General features: G+C 43.1%; 1 protein-coding gene across 1 annotated transcript in view; it reads left to right on the top strand.

The window, feature by feature from the left end:
• The window catches only part of ARPC2 (actin related protein 2/3 complex subunit 2), an 870,481-nt gene that overhangs the window by 818,480 nt on the left and 32,929 nt on the right, over nt 1–19,072 (top strand). Inside the window, exons 2-3 of the mRNA XM_050751296.1 lie at nt 14,840–14,952; nt 15,172–15,253. Coding sequence (XP_050607253.1) covers nt 15,180–15,253 — 74 coding nt within the window. The 5' untranslated portion in view covers nt 14,840–14,952; nt 15,172–15,179. The remainder of the gene's footprint in view (nt 1–14,839; nt 14,953–15,171; nt 15,254–19,072) is intronic.

The following is a 19,072-nucleotide window of genomic DNA, read 5'->3' as shown; positions in this document are numbered from 1 at the left end:
TTGAAATGTAAGGCTGTGTAAGATTTGTTTTTAAAATGCACAGTGTCTTTTTTTTTTGTATAGCTAACACACTGCCAAATGTGTCTTTAGATAGCCCTCTCCTGGTGGTATTTTCAGTAGCCACTAACCTTGCCTGGTACAGTACGGGGGTTGTAAATTGGCATGGAAATTTAAAGCAGGTTCTTGTTGGTCCACAGCACAAATTAGTTATATACAGGGATGGTAGTTTTTTCATCTTCAGTTGTCTCTGATGCAGTTTATACAAAATAATTGTTCTGTTAACTGAATACCACTTTGTAATTGCAAAAAATAAAAAGTTGCAGCTGTTTTGTTGACATTCTGAATGCTTCTAAGTAAGTACAATTCTTTTATTAGGAAAAAAAAAAAAAAAAGAAGCTATCATGTTTATCAAGGAACTGTGGTTGGCCTCTGAGAGCCAGAAAGAAAATGGGGACCTCAGTGCTACAACTGCAAGGAGATGAATTTGCCAACAACCTGAGGAAGCTTGCAAATTGGCCTTTCCCTGGTTGAGCCTCTGATGAAATTACAGCCCATGTCAATACTTGGTCTGAAGTCTGGTGAGTTCCTGAGCAGAGGACCCAGTGAAGTTGTGCCTAGACTCTTGACCCATGGAAACTGTAAGATAATAAATGGGTGTTGTTTGGGGCTGCTAAGTTTGTGGTAATTTGTTACTCAGCATAGAAAACTAGTGGAGCACCTGTCCATCACCAGAACTTTTTGATTTTTTCACTGAAATAATTCTCAAAAACTCCGCTTTTCTCCATTTCCACTACTCCACCCAGAGTAAACTGCCATCACTTCCTATCCAAATAGAGTATCTTTTGGCCTGGCACAGTGGCTCACCTATAATCCCAGCACTTTGGGAGGCTGAGGCGGGAGGACTGCTTGAGCCCAGGAGTTTGAGATCAGCCTGGGCAACATGGCAAGACCCTGTCTGTATTAAAAAATCAAAAAAATTAGTCAGGCATGGTAGTGTGGACCTGTGGTCCCAGCTACTAGGCAGGCTGAGGCTGGAGGATTGCTTGAGCCTGAGAGATCAAGCCTGCAGTGAGCTATGATTGCGCCAGTGCACTCCAGCCTGAGTAACAGGGCAAGACCCTGTCTCAAAAGTAAATAAATAAATAAATAAATAAATAAATAAATAAATAAATAAATTTTTTAAAATATCGCCTTAATTTCCACTGTCACATTTGCTCCTCCTATCTTAACCAGACCAAGCCACGAGAGCACCCCAGGCAAGTTAATAATTTCACATTTCTTCAACTCAACATTTTTTCAGTAGAGATGAGGAGAAATTGTCTACTGATAAAAGTGATGTATCTTTTTTTTTTTTTTTTTTTTTTGAGACAGAATCTCGCTCTGTCACTCAGGAGGCTGGAGTGCAATGGCCTGATCTAGGCTCACTGCACCTCCACCTCCCAGGTTCAAGCGATTCTCCTGCCTCAGCCTCATGAGTAACTGGGACTACAGGCGTGTGCCACCACACCCAGCTAATTTTTTGTATTTTTAGTAGAGACGGGGTTTCACCGTGTTAGCCAGGATGGTCTCTATCTCCTGACCTCGTGATCCACCCACCTCAGCCTCCCAAAGTGCTGGGATTACAGGCATGAGCCACCACACCCAGCTGCATCTCTTTTTATGCCAAAACGAGAGGTTCAATATATGTGATTTTCCAAAGCAGGTAACTCCTTGGGAGGCCCATTAAACCACTTAAAATTTAAACAACAGGCTGGGCACAGTGGATCACACCTGTAATTCCAGCACTTTGGGAGGCTGAGGTGGGAGGATCACTTAAGCCCAGGAGTTCAAGACCAGCCTGGGCAACATAGTGAGAACCCATCTCTTTTAATTAAAAAAAAATTTTTTAATCACTCATTTTCTGTAAATAGCGCAACCTATTATATTACATAGGTTCAGACTTTCAGCTTAATGTACTTAATGGCAGTTCTTGGCTGACTCGTATCACATTTGGAGGAACAGTTGGTACAAGTGTATCACAAGTTTTTAATTTTAAGAAAGAACAATTTGACTGGGCACGGTGGCTCATGCCTGTAATCCCAGCACTTTGGGAGGCTGAGGCAGGTGGATCATCTGAGGTCAGGAGTTTGTGACCAGCCTGGCCAACATGGCAAAACCCTGTCTCTACTAAAAATACAAAAATTAGCATGGCATGGTGGCACACACCTGTAGTCCCAGCTACTCGGGAGACTGAAGCAGGAGAATCACTTGAACTCGGGAGGCAGAGGTGTCGGTGAGCCGAGATAGCACCACTGCACTCCAGCCTGGGCAACAGAGTGAGACTCTGTCTCAAGAAAAACAAAAAAGAAAGAAAGAAAGAAAGAGCAAGTTATCTTTTTTTCTTTCTCTGTTGCTCAAGATTTGAATGCCAAATCTGAGGTCATGAAGTTTTACCTCATGTTTTCTTCTAATAGTTTTATCATTTACATTTATGTTGTTGATCCAGTTTGAATTAGTTTTTGCATGTGGAATGAGGCAAGGGTATGAATTCATGTTTTCTTTTGCATGTGGTTATCCCGTTGTCCCACCAGAATCTGTTAAAGAGACTCTTCTTTCCTCCCATTAAATGGTACCCTGGTCAAAAATCAATTGACCATAGACATTTGGTTTTATTGCTAAACTCTCAATTCTATTTTATTGGTCTATATGTGTCTGTCTTTATACAAGTACCACACTTCAGCCTGGGCAATATAGTGAGACCTCAAGTCTCCAGAAAAAAAAAAAAAATTTTTTTTTTTTAATTAGCCAAATGTGGCAGTGGGCACCTATAGTCCCAGCTACCTGGGAGGCTGAGATGGGAAAATCACTTGAGTTCAGGGCCCAGGGGCTACAGTGAGCCAAAACTGTGCCACTGCACTCCAGCCTAGATGACAGAGTTAGGCCCAGTCTCAAAAACACCTTCCTGGGCAGCCTGGACGGTAGAGCCAGACTCCGTCTCAAAAAAAAAAAAAAAAAAAAAACACCTTCCTGGGAAATTTGGAAATAAGGAAGTGTGAGTCTTTCCATTTTCTTTTTCTTTTTTAATATTGTTTTGGCTATTCACAGGTCCCTGCAGTTTTTTGGGTTTTGTTTTGTTTTTTTTTTCTTTTTGAGACGGAGTCTTGCTCTGTTGCCGAAGCTGGAGTGCAGTGGCGTGATCTCAGCTCACTGCAGCCTCTGCTTCCCGGGTTCAAGCAATTCTCCTGCCTCAGCCTCCCAAGTAGCTGGGACTACAGGTGCGCACCGCCATGCCTGACTAATTTTTGTATTTTTAGTAGAGACGGGGTTTCACCATGATGGCCAGGATGGTCTTGATCTCCTGACCTCGTGATCCGCCCACCTCAGTCTACCAAAGTGCTGGGATTACAGGCAAGAGCCACTGCACCTAGCCGGTCCCTGCAGTTTTATAGGAACTTGAGGATAAGTTTCAATTTCTCCAAAAAAAGGACCATTGGAATTTTGATAGGGATTACACTGAATCTGTAGACTGCTTTGGGGAATATTGCCATCTTAACAATATTAACACTCCCAACACATGAACATGGGATGTCTTTCCATTCATTTAGGTCTTCCTTAGTTTCTTCCATCAATGTTTTTAGTTTTTGGTGTACAAGTCTTTCACCTCCTCAGTTATATTTATTCCAAGGTAATTTATTCTCTCAGATGCTACTGTAAATTGAATTGTTTTCTTAATTTCCTTTTCAGATTGTTCGCTGCTAGCATAAAGAAATAGAACTGATGTTTGTGTGTTGGCCTTGCAGCAACTTTGCTGAATTCCTTTACCAGCTGTAGTAGGTTTCTGAGGTTCTATGGGATTTTCTATAAAGAGAGCCATGTCTTCTAAAAATCGTGGTGGTTTTACTTCTTATTTTGCTATTTGGAGGCCTTTTATTTATTTTTCTTGCCTAATTGCTGTGTCTAGGATTTCCAGTATAATGTTGAATAGCACAGATGACAACAGACATCTTTGTCTTGTTCCTGATTCTAGAAACTTTAAACTTTTAGTCTTTTACCATTGAGAATAATGTGTTGTGGGGTTTTTTTTAAAAATGTCCTTTATCATGTAAAGGAAGTTCCCTTTTATCTTAACCCATTCTGCTGCTATCACAGAATACCTTAGAGTGATTAATTTACAAATAATAGAAATGTATTTCTGCCAGGCACAATGGCTCATCCCTGTAATACCAACAGTTTGGGAGGCCGAAGTGGGAAGACTATTTGAGGCCAGGAGTTCAAGACCAGCTCAGGTAACATAGTGAGGACTTATCTCTGTTAAACATTTAAAAATTAGCTAGGCATGATGGCAGGCACCTATAGTCCCAGCTACTTGGGAAGCTAAAGTGGCAGGACTGATCGAACCAAGGAGTTTGAGGCTGCAGTGAACCAGAATCTTGCCACTGCACTCCACCCTGGGCAACAGAGCGAGACCCTGTCTCCTTGCCACCAAAAAGAAGAAAGAAATGTACTTCTCACAGTTCTGCAGGCTGGGAAGTCCAAGACCAAAATGCCAGAAGATTTGGTGTTTGGTGAGGGCCTGTTCCATAGATAGCATTTTCTTGAGGCATCCTCACAGTAAGCAGGAAAAGGTAGAAGGGCAAAAGGAGATCAACATGGTGTCCTCACACAGCAGAAAAGATTGAAGGGGAAAGGGGAGCCAGTTAGTTCTCTCAAGCCCTTTTATGAGGGCACTAATAACCTCCTTCAGGCCCCATATCTTAATTCTATTGCACTGGGGTTGAGTTTCAACACATGAATTCTGGAGGAATACACACATTCAAATCACAGCACCCACTATTTCTAGTGTTCTGAGTTTTTATCATGAAAAGGTACTGAATTTTATCAAATGCTTTTTCTGCATCTATTGAGATGATCATGTTTTTCCTGTCATTTTGCTATTGTGGTATATCACGTTGATTGATTTCCTTGTGTTGAACCACTCTTGGTTTCTGGGATAAATTCCACTTAGACATGGTACATGATTCTTTTATATATATATATATATATATATATATATATATATATATATATATTTTTTTTTTTTTTTTTTGAGACAGGGTGTCATTCTGGTTGCCCAGGCTGTAGCACAATGGTGCAATCTCAGCTCACTGCAATCTCTGCCTCCTGGGTTCAAGTGATTCTCATGTGTCAGTCTCTGTAGCTGGAAATACAGGCACACGCCATCACACCAGCTAATTTTTGTATTTTTGTAGAGATGGAGTTTCACCATGTTGGCCAGGCTGGTCTCAAATTCCTGACCTCTAGTGATCCTCCTGCCTCGACCTCCCAAAGTGCTGGGATTACAGGTGCAAGCCACCACACCCAGCCAATTCTTTAAAGTGCTATTGGATCTGGTTTGCTAGTATTTGGTTGAGGATTCCTTCTGTCTATATTCATAAGAGATATTGGCCTGAATTTTGCTTCTCTCATGGCATCTTTGTCTGGATATGAGAGCAATACTGGCCTCATAGAATGTGTTAGAAGCTGTTCGTTCCTCTTCCATTTTTTGGAAAAGTTTGAGTAGAGTTGGTGTTAATTCTTCTTTAAATTGGCTAAAAATGTGTTGTTCAATTTCCCTATCTTTGTGAATTTTCCAGTTTTTCTTCTGCTATTTATTTCTATCTTCATTCCATTGTGGTTGAAAAGGATACTTTGTATGATTTTGATTTTTTTAATGTATTGAGAATCATTTTCTGGCCTAGCATATGTTCTTTCCTGGAGATTGCTCCACGTACACTTGAGAAGTATATTCTGCTGTTGTTAGGTGATCTGTATGTCTGCAGTCTAGTTAGTTTACAGTGTTCTTCAAGTCCTCTATTTCCTTGCCAATCTTCTGTCTAGGTGTTCAATCTATTATTGAAAGTAGGATATTGAAGTCTCCAACTATTATTGTAGAACTATTTTTCCCTTTAATTCTGTCCATATTTGCTTTATATATTTTGGACTCTTGTTTGATGTGTTTATGTTTATAATTATTATATTTTCCTGATGAATTGATCCTATTATCAATATAAATATTTTTTGTCTAACAATTCTTGACTTAAAATATATTCTTTCTGATACTAACATAGCCATTCCAGCTCTATTTTGGTTATAATTTGCATAGAATATCTTTTTTTTTTTTTTTCAAAGACACAGTCTTACCCTGGCACCCAGACTGGAATGTAGTGGCACAAACACAGTTTACTGTAGCTCACTGCAGCCATGGCTGCGTAGTATTCCTGGGCTAAAGCAATCCTTCCACCTCAACCTCTCCAGTAGCTGGAACCACAGGTGTGCACCACCATTCCTGGACTTTTTTTTTTTTTTTTTAATTTTTAGTAGAGACAGCGTATTGCCATGTTACCTAGGCTGGTCTCAAACTCCTGGCTCAGGTGATCTTCCTGACTTGGCCTTCCAAAGTGCTGGGATTGGCCAGGCATGGTGGCTCACGCCTGTAATAACAGCATTTTGGGAGGCTGAAGTGGGTGTATCACTTGAGGTTAGGAGTTCGAGACCAGCCTGGCCAACATGGTGAAACCCCATCTCTACTTAAAATACAAAAAAAAATTAGCTGGGGTGTGGTGGCACCCACCTGCAGTCCCAGCTACTTGGGAGGCTGAGGCAAGAGAATCACTTGAACCCCAGAGGCAGAGGTTGCAGTGAGCTGAGATCATACCACTTCACTCCAGCCTGGGCAACAGAGCAAGACTCTGTCTCAAAAAAAAAAACAAAAGACAAAGTACTGAGATTACAGGTATAAGCCACTGTGCCCAGCCCCAGAATATATTTTTCCATTCTTTTATTTTCAACCTATTTGCATCTTTGGATCTTAAGTTAGTCTCTAGTAAAAGCATATAGTTGGATCATTTTTTAAAAATTCATTTTGCTGGCCAGGCACAGTGGCTCACGCCTATAATCCCAGCACTTTAGGAGGCTGAGGCAGGTGGATCCACTTGAGGTCAGGAGTTTGAGACCAGCCTGGCCAACATGGTAAAACCCCACCTCTACTAAAAATACAAAAAATATATATATATTAGCCAGGTGTGGTGGCACACGCCTGTAGTCCCAGCTACACAGGAGGCTGAGACAGGAGAATTGCTTGATCCCAGGAGGTGGAGGTTGCAGTGAGCCAAGATCGCACCACTGCACCTCAGCCTGGGTGACAGAGCAAGACTGTCTCAAAAAAAAAAAAAATTCATTTTGCCAATCTCTGTCTTTTAATTAAGAGTTTAATCTAGTTACATTTTTAATGATTATTGATAATAAAGAACTTACCTCTACCATCATGCTATTTGTTTTCTTTTTTTTTTTTTTTACTTTTAATTTAGGTTCAGGGGTACATGTGCAAGCTTGTTACATAAATTGTTGTAAACTGCATGTCATGGGGGTTTGGTGTAGAAATTGTTTCATTATCCATGTAATAAGCATAATACTCAATAGGTAGTTTTTTTGATCCTCACCCTCCTCCCACCCTTCACCCTCAAGTAGGCCCCAGTGTCTCTTGTTCCCTACTTTGTGTCCATATATACTCAATGTTTAGCTCCCACTTACAAGTAAGAACATGTGGTATTTGGTTGTCTTTTTTTTTTTTTTTTTTTTTTTTGAGATGGAGTTTTCCTCTCTCACCCAGGCTGGAGTTCAGTGGCCCAATCTCAGCTCACTGCAACCTCTACCTCCCAGGTTCAAGCGATTCTCCTGCCTCAGTCTCCCGAGTAGCTGGGATTACAGGCACATGCCACCACAGCTGGCTAATTTTTGTATTTTTAGTAGAGACGGGATTTCACCATGTTGGCCAGGCTGGTCTCAAACTCCTGACCTCAGTTGATCCACCCACCTCAGCCTCCCAAAGTGCTGGAATTACAGGCGTGAGCCACTATGCCTGGCTCCTTCACGTTTTGAAAGAACATTGAACGGGCTATAATATTCCTGGTTGACAGGTTTTTTTCTTTCAGCACTTTCAAGATATCATCATTACACTGCCTTCATGGTTTCTGATGAAAAATTAGCTGTTGTTCTTATGCAGGATCCATGTAAATGGTGAGTCACTTCTCTTTTTCACTTTAAGGAATTTCTCTTATTTTTGGTTTTCAACAGTTGACTATAATGTGTCTCAGTGTGAATCTCTGAGTTTATCCTGCTTTAAGTTTGTCAAGCTCATTAGATGTGTTGATTCATATGTTTTACCACATCTGGGAACTTTGTGGCCATTACGTGTTTAAATATTTTTCCTTCCCCGTTTAAATATTTTTCCTTCCCCTTTCTCTCTCTCTTCTCTTTCTGTAACTCCCATAACATGTGTTTTGATATGCTTAATTTGTGTCCCACATGTCCAATAGGCTCTGTTCAATTGTTTTCTTTTTGTTCCTCAAACTGGGTGATTGTAACTGCCCTATCTTCAATTTCACTGACTTCTGCCTGCTCAAATGTGCTGTTGACCCCCTCTAGTAATTTTTGTAATTCAGCTATTGTACTTCTCAGTTCCAAAATTTTTATTTGGTTCCTTTTTATTATTTCTATCTCTTTATGATATTCTATACTTGTATATACATCATTCTCCTGATTTTCCTTAGCTATTCTTCATGGTTTCCATGAGCTCTTTTCTTTTTTCCTTCAGCATATTTAAGACAGTTAAGTCTTTTTATATAAGTCCAATGTCTGTGCTCTTCACAGATAGTTTCTATCAACTATCATACTTTCATTTTATGTTGCATACTTTATAATTTTGTGATGAGAACTGGAAATTTTGAATATTGAAATTATAACCCTTGAAATTAGATTTTCTCTTCTGTCTCAGTTTCAGGGATTATCATAGCTTGAAGAAAGCTACAGTCATCTATTTATTTCGTGCCTTTTCCAAACTATGTTGCAAAGACTATATTCCTTGGCATGTGCAGTCACTAAAGACTCTTACTATTTCTGCAGTCAACCAGTGACCTAACAGAGATTTCCTTAAATTCCTGGATCCAAAAAAGAAAAGGGCTGTTTTTTCTCTTTTAATCCCCTCCATCACTCAGGAGGCTGGGGCAGGAGGATTGCTTGAGCCCAGGAGTTTGAGCCTACTCTGAGTAACATAGCAAGACCTCATTTTTTCTTTTTCTTTTTTTTTTTTTTTTTTTTTTTTTTTTTTTTTTGAGATAAGAGTCTCACTCTGTCACCCAGGCTAGAGTGCAGTGGCATGATCTTGGCTCACTGCAGCCTCCACCTCCCAGGTTCAAGCAATTCCCCTAGCCTCAGCCTCCCGAGTAGCTGGGATTACAGGCGCATAACCAAGCCCAGCTAATTTTTTTCATTTTTAGTAGAGATGGGGTTTCACCATGTTGACCAGGCTGGTCTCGAACTCCTGACATCAAGTGATCTGCCCACCTCAGCCATGTAGCTCAGCAGTGTGAGCCACCGCGCCTGGCCAGGACCTTATCTTAAAAAAAAAAAGAAAAAAGAAAAGAAAAGAAAAAAACAGAGCTTTTTTAATCCCCTCCACCAATGAGAAAACCATTTCAGCTCAGCCCATGGAGGTTGAAACAATGGCCAACCTCTGTGGTGGCCCCCTTAGCAAACTGTAAGGTATATCAAAACACACAAGCCTGATTTTTGGAGGACAAGGTTCCTGTAGCCCACCCTCACATCGCCAAGCACATCAGGGATACAGACTGCCATCTCTACAACTGGATGCTGCTGGGAAGTATTCACCAAAATTCACCAGCCTCTTTCTTGATCAAGTACTCCCTTCAATGCTGCAAGTGCTCCACTAGAATCTAGAGCTCCAAATAGTTGGTTCTGACAGTTCTTGCCAGCTCAATAGTGGTTTCGGTGAAGGGATCAATTCTACTCTGCCATCTTCCATGACATCACTCTTCCCCCACCCTACCACATTAGTCTTTATCCCATTGGAAACAGATGGCACCCTCAAGATAGGATAATTTGAGGAGAATGTATTTAAGAAGGATTCTTTACAAAAGTATGGATGTAGGGGAGCCACAAGAGAGAATACAGTAACCCAGGACTAATAGCAGCCAAGCTGATACTATCCCTAAGCCCAAAAGGTTGAGGAGAGGGATCAGGACCGGAAAGGAAGGAAAGAGTTGTGCTGAGGTGGCCACCTTGAAAGGAGCAGTGACATTTGGTTGAAGAACAAGGCCAGCCTGAGGCGACCTCAAAAGATGAAGGAAGCCCAAGATTAAAGAGTCTGATACTACTCTTTTGCCTCCTCCTCCTACTACTACTACTACTTCTGTTCCCCCTCCTCCTGCTGGGGCTCCTTATTGGCCAACCAAACACCAAGGCGTAAGGGAGTCCAATTGATAGAAGGGTGAAAAAGGATGAAGAGTGGATGTGGAGGACTAACTGGAGAATGGCCAGACAGCCACTCCAACCCCAAAATTACCTCGAGCCTCTATCTTCAAGACTGAATGCAGCAAATTTCTGGCTATTTAAGAACAGCCACTTTCCAAACACAACTAGAGGATTCTTCCCTGGAGAGAAGACCTCCCAATATCGACATTCGACATCTGGCACATCATCTATGCAACTTACGGTCAACCTAGTGCTTCTCAAAACGTAATGTGCACTTGAATTGCCTGGTGATGTTGTTAAAATGCAGATTCTAAATCTATAGGTACAGTGAAGAATACAGGAGAACCTAGGGTTCTCCATTTCCAATGAGCTCCCAGATGATGTCAATGCTGCTGGCCCTTTTTGAGTAGCAAGGAGCTAGTCAACTCATCTTGCCCAAACACTTAAGAGTCTCCACTCAGCTTTTTATTGTCTCATCCTTAAATATGAATAGATCGCTAGAGTAGACAGAAGTTTGACATGGCCATTAACATGAGAGTAACCAAAATAAATTAACATTTAAAACGACCCAAGGAAACAGAGACAAAGTAGAGAGAAGAAAAACTAAAAACAAATTCACTATTATAATATCCTCACAGACAGGAAAACACGCCTGTCCATAAAACCAGGATAGAATAATATGGAAAAGAGACAGTCAGCAGGAAAAAAAGGTCTTGGGAATTAAAAATAAGAAAACTGAAAGTTCAGTCTTGGGCAACATAAGAAGACCTCATCTCTACAAAAAATCAAAAAATTAGCCAGATGTGGTGGCACAAGCCTGTGGTCCCAGCTACTTGGGAGGCTGAGGCGGGAGGCTCGCTTGAGCCCAAGAGGTCGAGGCTGCAGTGGGCTGAGATTGCCCACTGCACTCTAGCCTGGGCAACAGAGCGAGACCCTGTCTCAAAAACAAAAAACAAAAAAAAGTTAAAATGGCTGAAGATAATGCAAGAAGATATTCCACAAAAATAGAAAAACGAAAAACAAACAATGGGTTGCTTTAGAGTTCAGTTTTGCAAGATGAAAAGAAGGTTTCGTTTTTTGTGTTTTTTCTTTAAGACAAGTTCTCGCTCTGTTGTAAAGGCTAGAGTGCAGTGTCATGATCCTAGCTCACTGCAGCCTAAAACTCCTGGGCTCAAGCAATCCTCCTTGCTCATCCTCCCAAAGTACTGGGATTACAGGCATGAGCCACCATGCTCAGCTCTATGAATTTCTATTTTGAATCAGTGCTCAGTACAACAAATTAAGAAAGTGGTACAATAAAGCAAATCATTATAAAATTTCTAACCAACAAGTTAAAGACAGAATCCTAAGGCTTCCACAGATGGGGGAGATGTAACAGACAAAGGATCAGAAATATGAATAGGAATTATACTTTTTTAATAGCAACCCTAGAAGGTGTAAGAAAATGTAGTATACCTTCAAAATAAAAAGAGAAAATTATTTTCAAACTTGAATATCTAGCCCAACAACACATCAAATGTTAAATAGAAGTAAGATATTTTCAAATATGCAAAGATTCTAACAACATATCTCCCCCATCTCCCTTTCTTAGGAAGTTACTAGAGGAGATGCTTTAGCAAAACAAGGAAGTAAAACAAGAGGAAGACATGGGATCCAGGAAATGGGCAAAACCACCCCAGAACAGCAATGAAGGAAGATTCCAGAATGACAACTATACAGCAAGTCTAGTGAGCAGCCAGTCCAGACTGAAACAAGAGGAAGGCAGGCTCTGGGACAAAAACTCCAAAGAAAAAGTGGAACTTATATACTGAGTATATCGAAAACATTATTGCTAGACTTTTCGATACAGTCTTAGAGGATTTGAGGTGAAAATCCAACTGTAAATACTGTTTATAGAAAATCAGACAAATGAGAGAAAAAAGGCAATAATTAACCCTAAGAAAAATGAAGGGCCATGTAAACTAGAAGTCATGATTGTAGTGTGTTTCTTAGCTCATCACTAAACAATATTTGCATACATAATAATTTTAATACAGCTGGGCACAGATTATTGGTTTAACCAAAAGTTGTTACACAGCTATATGGTGGGAAGCAGAAGTGATACAGTCAAGTCCTTCTCTACCGTGTCAGGAAGTCAACACATAATGCTAAAAATTAACAAACCAAGAAATAATGGTACAAACATTTACTTAGAAATACAAAGGCAGGCCAGGCGCGGTGACTCATGCTTGTAATCCCAGCACTTTGGGAGGCTGAGGCAGGCAGATCGCTTGAGTTCAGGAGTTCGAGGCCAGCCTAAACAACATGGTGAAACCCTGTCTCTACTAAAAATTCAAAAATTAGCTGGGCATATTGGTGGCCACCTGTAGTCCCAGCTAGTTGGGGTCTGAGGCCAGAGGATTGCTTGGGCCCGGAGAAATCGGGGCTGCAGTGAGCGAAGAGCACGCCACTGCACTCCAGCCTAAGTAACAAAGTGAAACCCTGTCTCAAAAAAGAAAGAAAGAAAGAAAGAAAGAAAGAAAGAAAGAAAGAAAGAAAGAAAGAAAGAAAGAAAGAAAGAAAGAAAAAATTATGAAGGTAAATATCAGGATGAATTTGTGAAAGAGTTGAGCATATTGCCTCCAAAGAGTAGGACAGGGAACTGCTTTTTTCATTACAAGCATTTTAGTATTATAAGTATACATATTTTAAACAATTTATAAACATTATTTTAGTTCAATAGTCATTAATGTTAAAAAGTTAGCATATCGGTCGGGCACGGTGGCTCACGCCTGTAATCCCAGCACGGTGGGAGGCCAAGGCAGGTGGATCACTTGAACCCAGGAGTTTGAGACCAGCCTGACCAATATGGCCAAACCCCGTCGCTACAAAATGTACAAAAATTAGCCCAGCGTGGTGGCGGGTGTCTACAGTTCCAGCTATTCGGGAGGCTGAGGCGGGAGGATCACCTGAGCCCGGGAGGCAGGCAGTGAGCAGAGATAGCAAAGTCACTCCAGCCTGGGTGACAGAGTGAGACACCGTCTCAAATTAAAAAAAAAAAAAAAAGGCCAGGCGTGGTGGCTCACGCCTGTAATCCCAGCACTTTGGGAGGCTGAGGCTGGAGGATCACAATGTCAGGAGTTTGAGACCAGCCTGGCCAACACAGTGAAACCCCATCTCTACTAAAAATACAAAAAAATTAAACGGGCGTGGTGGCAGGCACCTGTAATTTCAGCCACCTGGGAGGCTGAGGCAGGAGAATCACTTGAACCGGGGAGGCAGAGGTTGCGGTGAGCCAAGATCATGCCATTGCACTCCAGCCCCGGCAACAGTGCAAGACTCTGTCTCAAAAAAAAAATTAATTAATTAATTAAATTAGCGTATAATTTTGGGGGATCAGCAATATCCTGAAGTTCATCCATAGCCCGTTAAGTAATGTTTCAAAGGACTATCTGTGCCTTAATGATAGGAGCTAGTTTCTTGTTCATTTTTTTATCCCCACCCCAAACACGTAACAGAAAATAAATTATTTCCTTGTATGTAGAAGGGACTCAGCTAAGTTTATTACATTCTCCCCGGAGGAGGGAAAACACAAAACAAGGCACTAAGGCAGATGGTGCGGATGTAGCACAAAGAGAGGAGTTAAGATTCCGCACTCAGGTAACAAGGAGGGTGTATCTCTGCCAGAGGTACTGGAAGGTTTCAAAAGCAGAAAAAAATGTGTTCTGGACACCTGGACGTAGAATTGGAGGCATGACAGAAACATAGGGAGGCCCATCTAAGTTGCCTATTCACCCAGGTGACCTCTCATTCCTTTCCTTAATTGTCCTTTTAACAATACAGGGAATTTCACGGAAGGAAAGTGTCCTCTTCTCGCCCCAGCGGGCAAGGGGGTTCCTCCGGCGCAAGTTCCGGCCCCAGCTACTCCCACGTCCCACAGGTCTCCTGCCTTTTGGTACGTACACTCCTGACCACTCGCTGCTTCCGCATCCCTACTCTGATCCTCTCCCCATGCATCTCTACCTTCTTACACAATTGAGAATTTTATTGTCTGTTTCCTCTACCAGACTATAAGTTCCACGAGGGCAGGGCCTCATCTATTTCATTTACCACTACATCCCCAGTATAGAGCAAGAGCCCATGAAAATGTTTGTTGGAGAAATGAATGTCTGATGGTGTCGCTGGACAGCTATACCTGGAAAGAAAAAGAGGCACCCCCAGCAAACAAGCTGGGAGCAAAGAAGCCCGCTGGGAGACTACAAGGGCGAGCTTCTTGCGAGGTCTCTGAAATGACAAGACCGGAAGAACGGAGTTGGATCTCTGGGACAAGCGGGAGTGAGAACCTGGACAGTCAGGCAAGCCTCGGGGAATGACAGCTCCGCGGGGGACGCACTGGTAGGCTGTAGACGTAAGGGGGTCTGTGAGAAAGTAGAGGGTGGGGTGGCGGCATCACACATACGCAAGCGCAGTCTCCGTTTCCTCCGGCGCGCCTGCGCTCGCGTTCACGAGGGGTTGAAGCGGAAATGGCGCCGCGGGGCCGCGCGTCCAGGCGGCGAGCGGAAGTGGGTGTGAGAGCGGAAGTGGCCGGCTAGAGCCGGGGGCTGGGCGGGGACTGGGCTTGTCGGTGAAGCGGCAGTGGCGGCGGCGGCGGCGGCTCGGCAGGCGGGTTCAGGCTTTGGGGGCCAGGTCGGTTGGTTGGGTGGGTGGGTGGGTGTCTCCACAGTCTGCGTGCGTGGGCCAGCGCGTGCGTCTTACCCTTCCCTCCATCCCGGCCCCTCTTCCCTTCTCCCCTAACCTCCTACCCCACCCAGGTCCCTTCAGGGGGCAGCAGGGCCGCTTCCTCCGTCCTTCCCTCCCTTACCCACCCTCACCGGCCCTTGTTTCTCCTTCCCCTGCTCGGGGCAGCCGCCGCCATGATCCTGCTGGAGGTGAACAACCGCATCATCGAGGAGACGCTCGCGCTCAAGTTCGAGAACGCGGCCGCCGGGTGAGCGCGCGCCCGGGGCCAGGGGTGGCGGGGGAGGCAGAGTTGACCCCAGCTAATCCCCAGTGTCGTCCAGTCCCCCAGACCTGGAGGAGAGAAATGGGGTGCCTGGCAGGGTGTAGGGGCTGCCCCAGCGGGGTAGACGTGGGAGGCGATTGGGCGCGGCCGGGCGAGGGGCAGAGATGCGTGGGGAGAGGCTCAGAGGAGGGATGCGGAAGCAGCGAGTGGTGAGGGCTGTGCGTGCCAAAGGGCAGGAGACCTGTGGGACGTGGGGGACGCTGGGGTCGGAACTCGCGCCGGAGGAGCCCCCTGCCCGCTAGGGCGAGAAGGGGACCCCTTTCCTGCGTGAAATTCCCTGGCATTGTTCTGAACCCAGAGAGAGCCTGTTTGGAATTGGGTTGGAAGGAGTTTTCAGGAATTCCCAGGACTGGAGGAGGAAAGGAGATGCAGGCCCACGTCGCCACCAGCATTCTCGTTCCCCACTGCTGTCTGCTCTAAAAGGAGCAGAAGAGAAGACTGAAAGCCGACCCAGTCTTAGAGCCGGAAAAACGCGATCTCTGGTTTCCCTTTCCCGAACCCTTCTGTGAGAGACACTGGGCCATTTTGTTACATAGTTTTCAAGCAAAGCTAATTGTCCCTTGCTCCACACCCGTTCCTTATCTCTCCTTTGAGGTTCTAATGCTCTCTCCTCGCCCACTAGCCTTTATCTGGTTATCTTGTAAATTCTTACATCAAGACCCTTGGTCTGTGATTTCTTCCGTGGTAGCCTTGGCCCAGTTACACACTTCAAAGCCTCCAGAATCTATAAAGTTCTTAGATAACCTCTCTTTACAGTTGGACTTTTTAAAAGATGGGCTTAGGTCGTATTTCCAAGGCAACCTTCTCTGCCAAACACAAGAATCAGTAGAAGACAACCTCCTCCTCCAAAGCTGCTTTGCTTTTCTAATATATTTAAAACATGAGCTAAGCGTTTTGGGTTCTAATTTTTGGTGGCCTATGGCCAATCCCCTTGCCTCATTTCCCTATCTATAAGCATGGGGCTTCACATCTGGGTTTCACAGTTGAGGAAATAAGAGCAGACTGTTTCTGGTGAACTGGGAGCTAGTAATAGGAAAGTACTTGGAGATCCACAGATGGGAAAAGATTGGTAGAGGGGAATTTTTAAGTGGTCATAATGTACTTGTGGCTTGGAGGCATTAAAAAGTATTAACTACCATTTAAATTGAATATATAGTATGTCCTGTCTCCTTTATAAGGCAACAGATTTTATCTGTAAAACAAAGCACTACTTTCCTTGAAGTAATATGTGTAGTGAGCAGTACTGTTTCCTGCCAGGGGCTGCAGTTGCTTATATTTTAGGCTGACTTGCTGCTTTCTTGTCTTAGCCTCTCTTACCAGTTTCTTTGCATTTTAGATATTCAAATGAATCAGCCCAGAGTCTTATTTTGGGTGATTGCTGTATACTTTTTTCTGAGCAGTGTAGCACATAGGAGGAAGTTGAATTAACTTCTGCATTTTCATAACTGATCTTAATGCATTCTCAGGTCCAGACTAGCAAAGAATGAGACCTGGGCGGTTATAAGCTGATCTACAAGATAAATGGCTGTGTATTTGCAAGAAGAGGCATGTCTTTTAACATAGGAGTACATTCTCGTCTATTTGTGTATTAATGACTTGTGATTCCAAAATATGGCCCATTATTCGGAACTTCAGTTCTTTCTTTTTCTTTTAAAAAATTATTCTTAAAAGAAGCAGCTAACCATTTCGGAGGGATTAAATAGGCCCTCAAGTCTGGAAGAAAAACGTTAGGACTTGCAGGACATTTTTTTTTTCCCCCGAGACAGACTCACTGGCTGGAATGCAGTGGCGCGATCTCTGCTCACTGCAACCTCGCCCTCCCAGGCTCAAGTGATTCTTATGTCTCAGCCTCCCAAGTAGCTGGGATTATAAGCACGCGCCACCACACCCAGCTAATTTTTGTATTTTTAGTAGAGATGGAGTTTCACCATGTTGGCCAGGCTGGTTTCAAACTCCTGGCCTCAGGTGACCCGCCCACCTCGGCCTCCTGAAGTGCTGGGATTACAGCACCGCGCCTGTCCTCATTTTTTACAAAGATTTGCATTGTAGGGAACTTGTATGGGGGTGCACTGCTGTGTGTGCTTGTGCACATGTACGGGTGTGTGTGTGTATAAATTTAGGCTTTCGTTCTGGCCCATCTCCCTCTTTGAGATTTGGTTTTCAATAAGGCGGCTCAGAACATTCTGCTGAGAATTTGAAACTTTGAAAGTCTTTTAAAAGACCACAATATCCTGCCTAGTAGGCAGGGCTCTCCTGGGATTACAGATATATCACCCAGCAGAAGCCCGAATGAAGCAAGCGGAAATTACCAGGCATCCTAGTAAGGTAAAGCAAGGTGCATGCCTATTCCAGAACTTCAGCAAAGTTTGCCCAGTGTGGTTATCATAAACATGTATGGGATTCTACCAGTGCTCAGCCCAGGCAGCAACAGAAAAAAGGGGCCTTTCTGAGAGCCTATTAGCCAAGTTAGGGAGGTGCTAAAGGGTGAAAGGTGTTGGGGTGGAGATCAGAGAAAGAGATTAAAGAATGGGAGTAATTTGGAGGAGAAACCCCGGAGATTTGAAAGGCTTTGCTGGTGTGGGAACCTGCTAGGAAAGGTCAGCTCCACCCTACTTTTTGCACTTCTCAGAATAAACCAGTTGGGGAAATTACAGTTCAGAGCAGCCTTTTCCAGAGTGCATCTTCCATCTCTGTGATGTCCAATAGGATAGCCATACAAGTGACCAGCGAAATTTAAATAAAAAGGTGAAGTAAAATTGAGTTCCTCAGTCACACTAGCCACATTTTTAGTGTTCATTTGCCACATGTGGCTAGTAGCTGTTGTATTTAGCACAGACATGGAACATATCCATTATTGCAGAAAGTTCTGTTAGCACTGTTCCAGCTTCTGAAAATGAAAGCATGAGATGGTCTTAAAAATAGTTCTGTGGCATATACTTCAGAATATAGTTACATTAATTTTTCTTTTGAAGTGTTTTGTTTTGTTTTGTTTTAATGATTCCTCTCAGATCATCCTGCTGGATCTTCTCACCAGTGGCCTCCTACTAAAAGTATCACCTTTCTTCTGGGTAAAGCAGTGCTGTCATCTAAACTGTTTAAGAGTACATTTGGTCATGATAACCTTTTAATTTGGAGGCAGTTCAGCAAAGCCTAAGGATCATTCCAAACAGATTGCTTTTTAATTTTTTCCTACCGCACTTCTGGGAAGTGGCTTATTGAAACAACCCATATGTTGTCACAAAATAATAATTATTGGTAAATTGTCTTCCCAGCAGCCTGCAGACTAAGAGAACGTGACTGACTTAACAGCTATGCCCAACACTGCAAATAACCTCATGCACAGGTCTTAACAGCATTGCTTTTTCATTTGGGAATTCTTACCCAGACCCTCAAAGCAAAAGTAATCAGGCAAATTAATTTAATTCTTTCGTTAGTGTACATACCAAGAACCGTTTCATACTGAGAAGCTAGGCCTGTCAACTTATCTGGAGTCTGGAGTCCAAAATTGAGGAAATTCTGTCAGATGCAAATTGCTATTGGATTTAAGTGTGTGCTGGCTCCTTGCCACAGCCAGTACATATTGTGGGGAGCTGTGGTTCCGTGAGGGGGAGTGAAACTCAGTAAGCAAGCAGTGCCAGTTGGGGTGGGTGAGGATGGTGGGAAGAGAAATTTGAAAAAGGAATAAATTAAATCTTGCTGATACTCTGTTCTCATTCCCAAATATATTGCATATGTCCTCAGAGA

This window comes from Macaca thibetana, chromosome 12 (genome assembly GCF_024542745.1).
Source record: "Macaca thibetana thibetana isolate TM-01 chromosome 12, ASM2454274v1, whole genome shotgun sequence".
Classification (NCBI taxonomy): Eukaryota; Metazoa; Chordata; class Mammalia; order Primates; family Cercopithecidae; genus Macaca; species Macaca thibetana.
The sequence above is the reverse complement of the archived record's forward strand: the minus strand, read 5'-3'. Positions and strand labels throughout refer to the sequence as shown.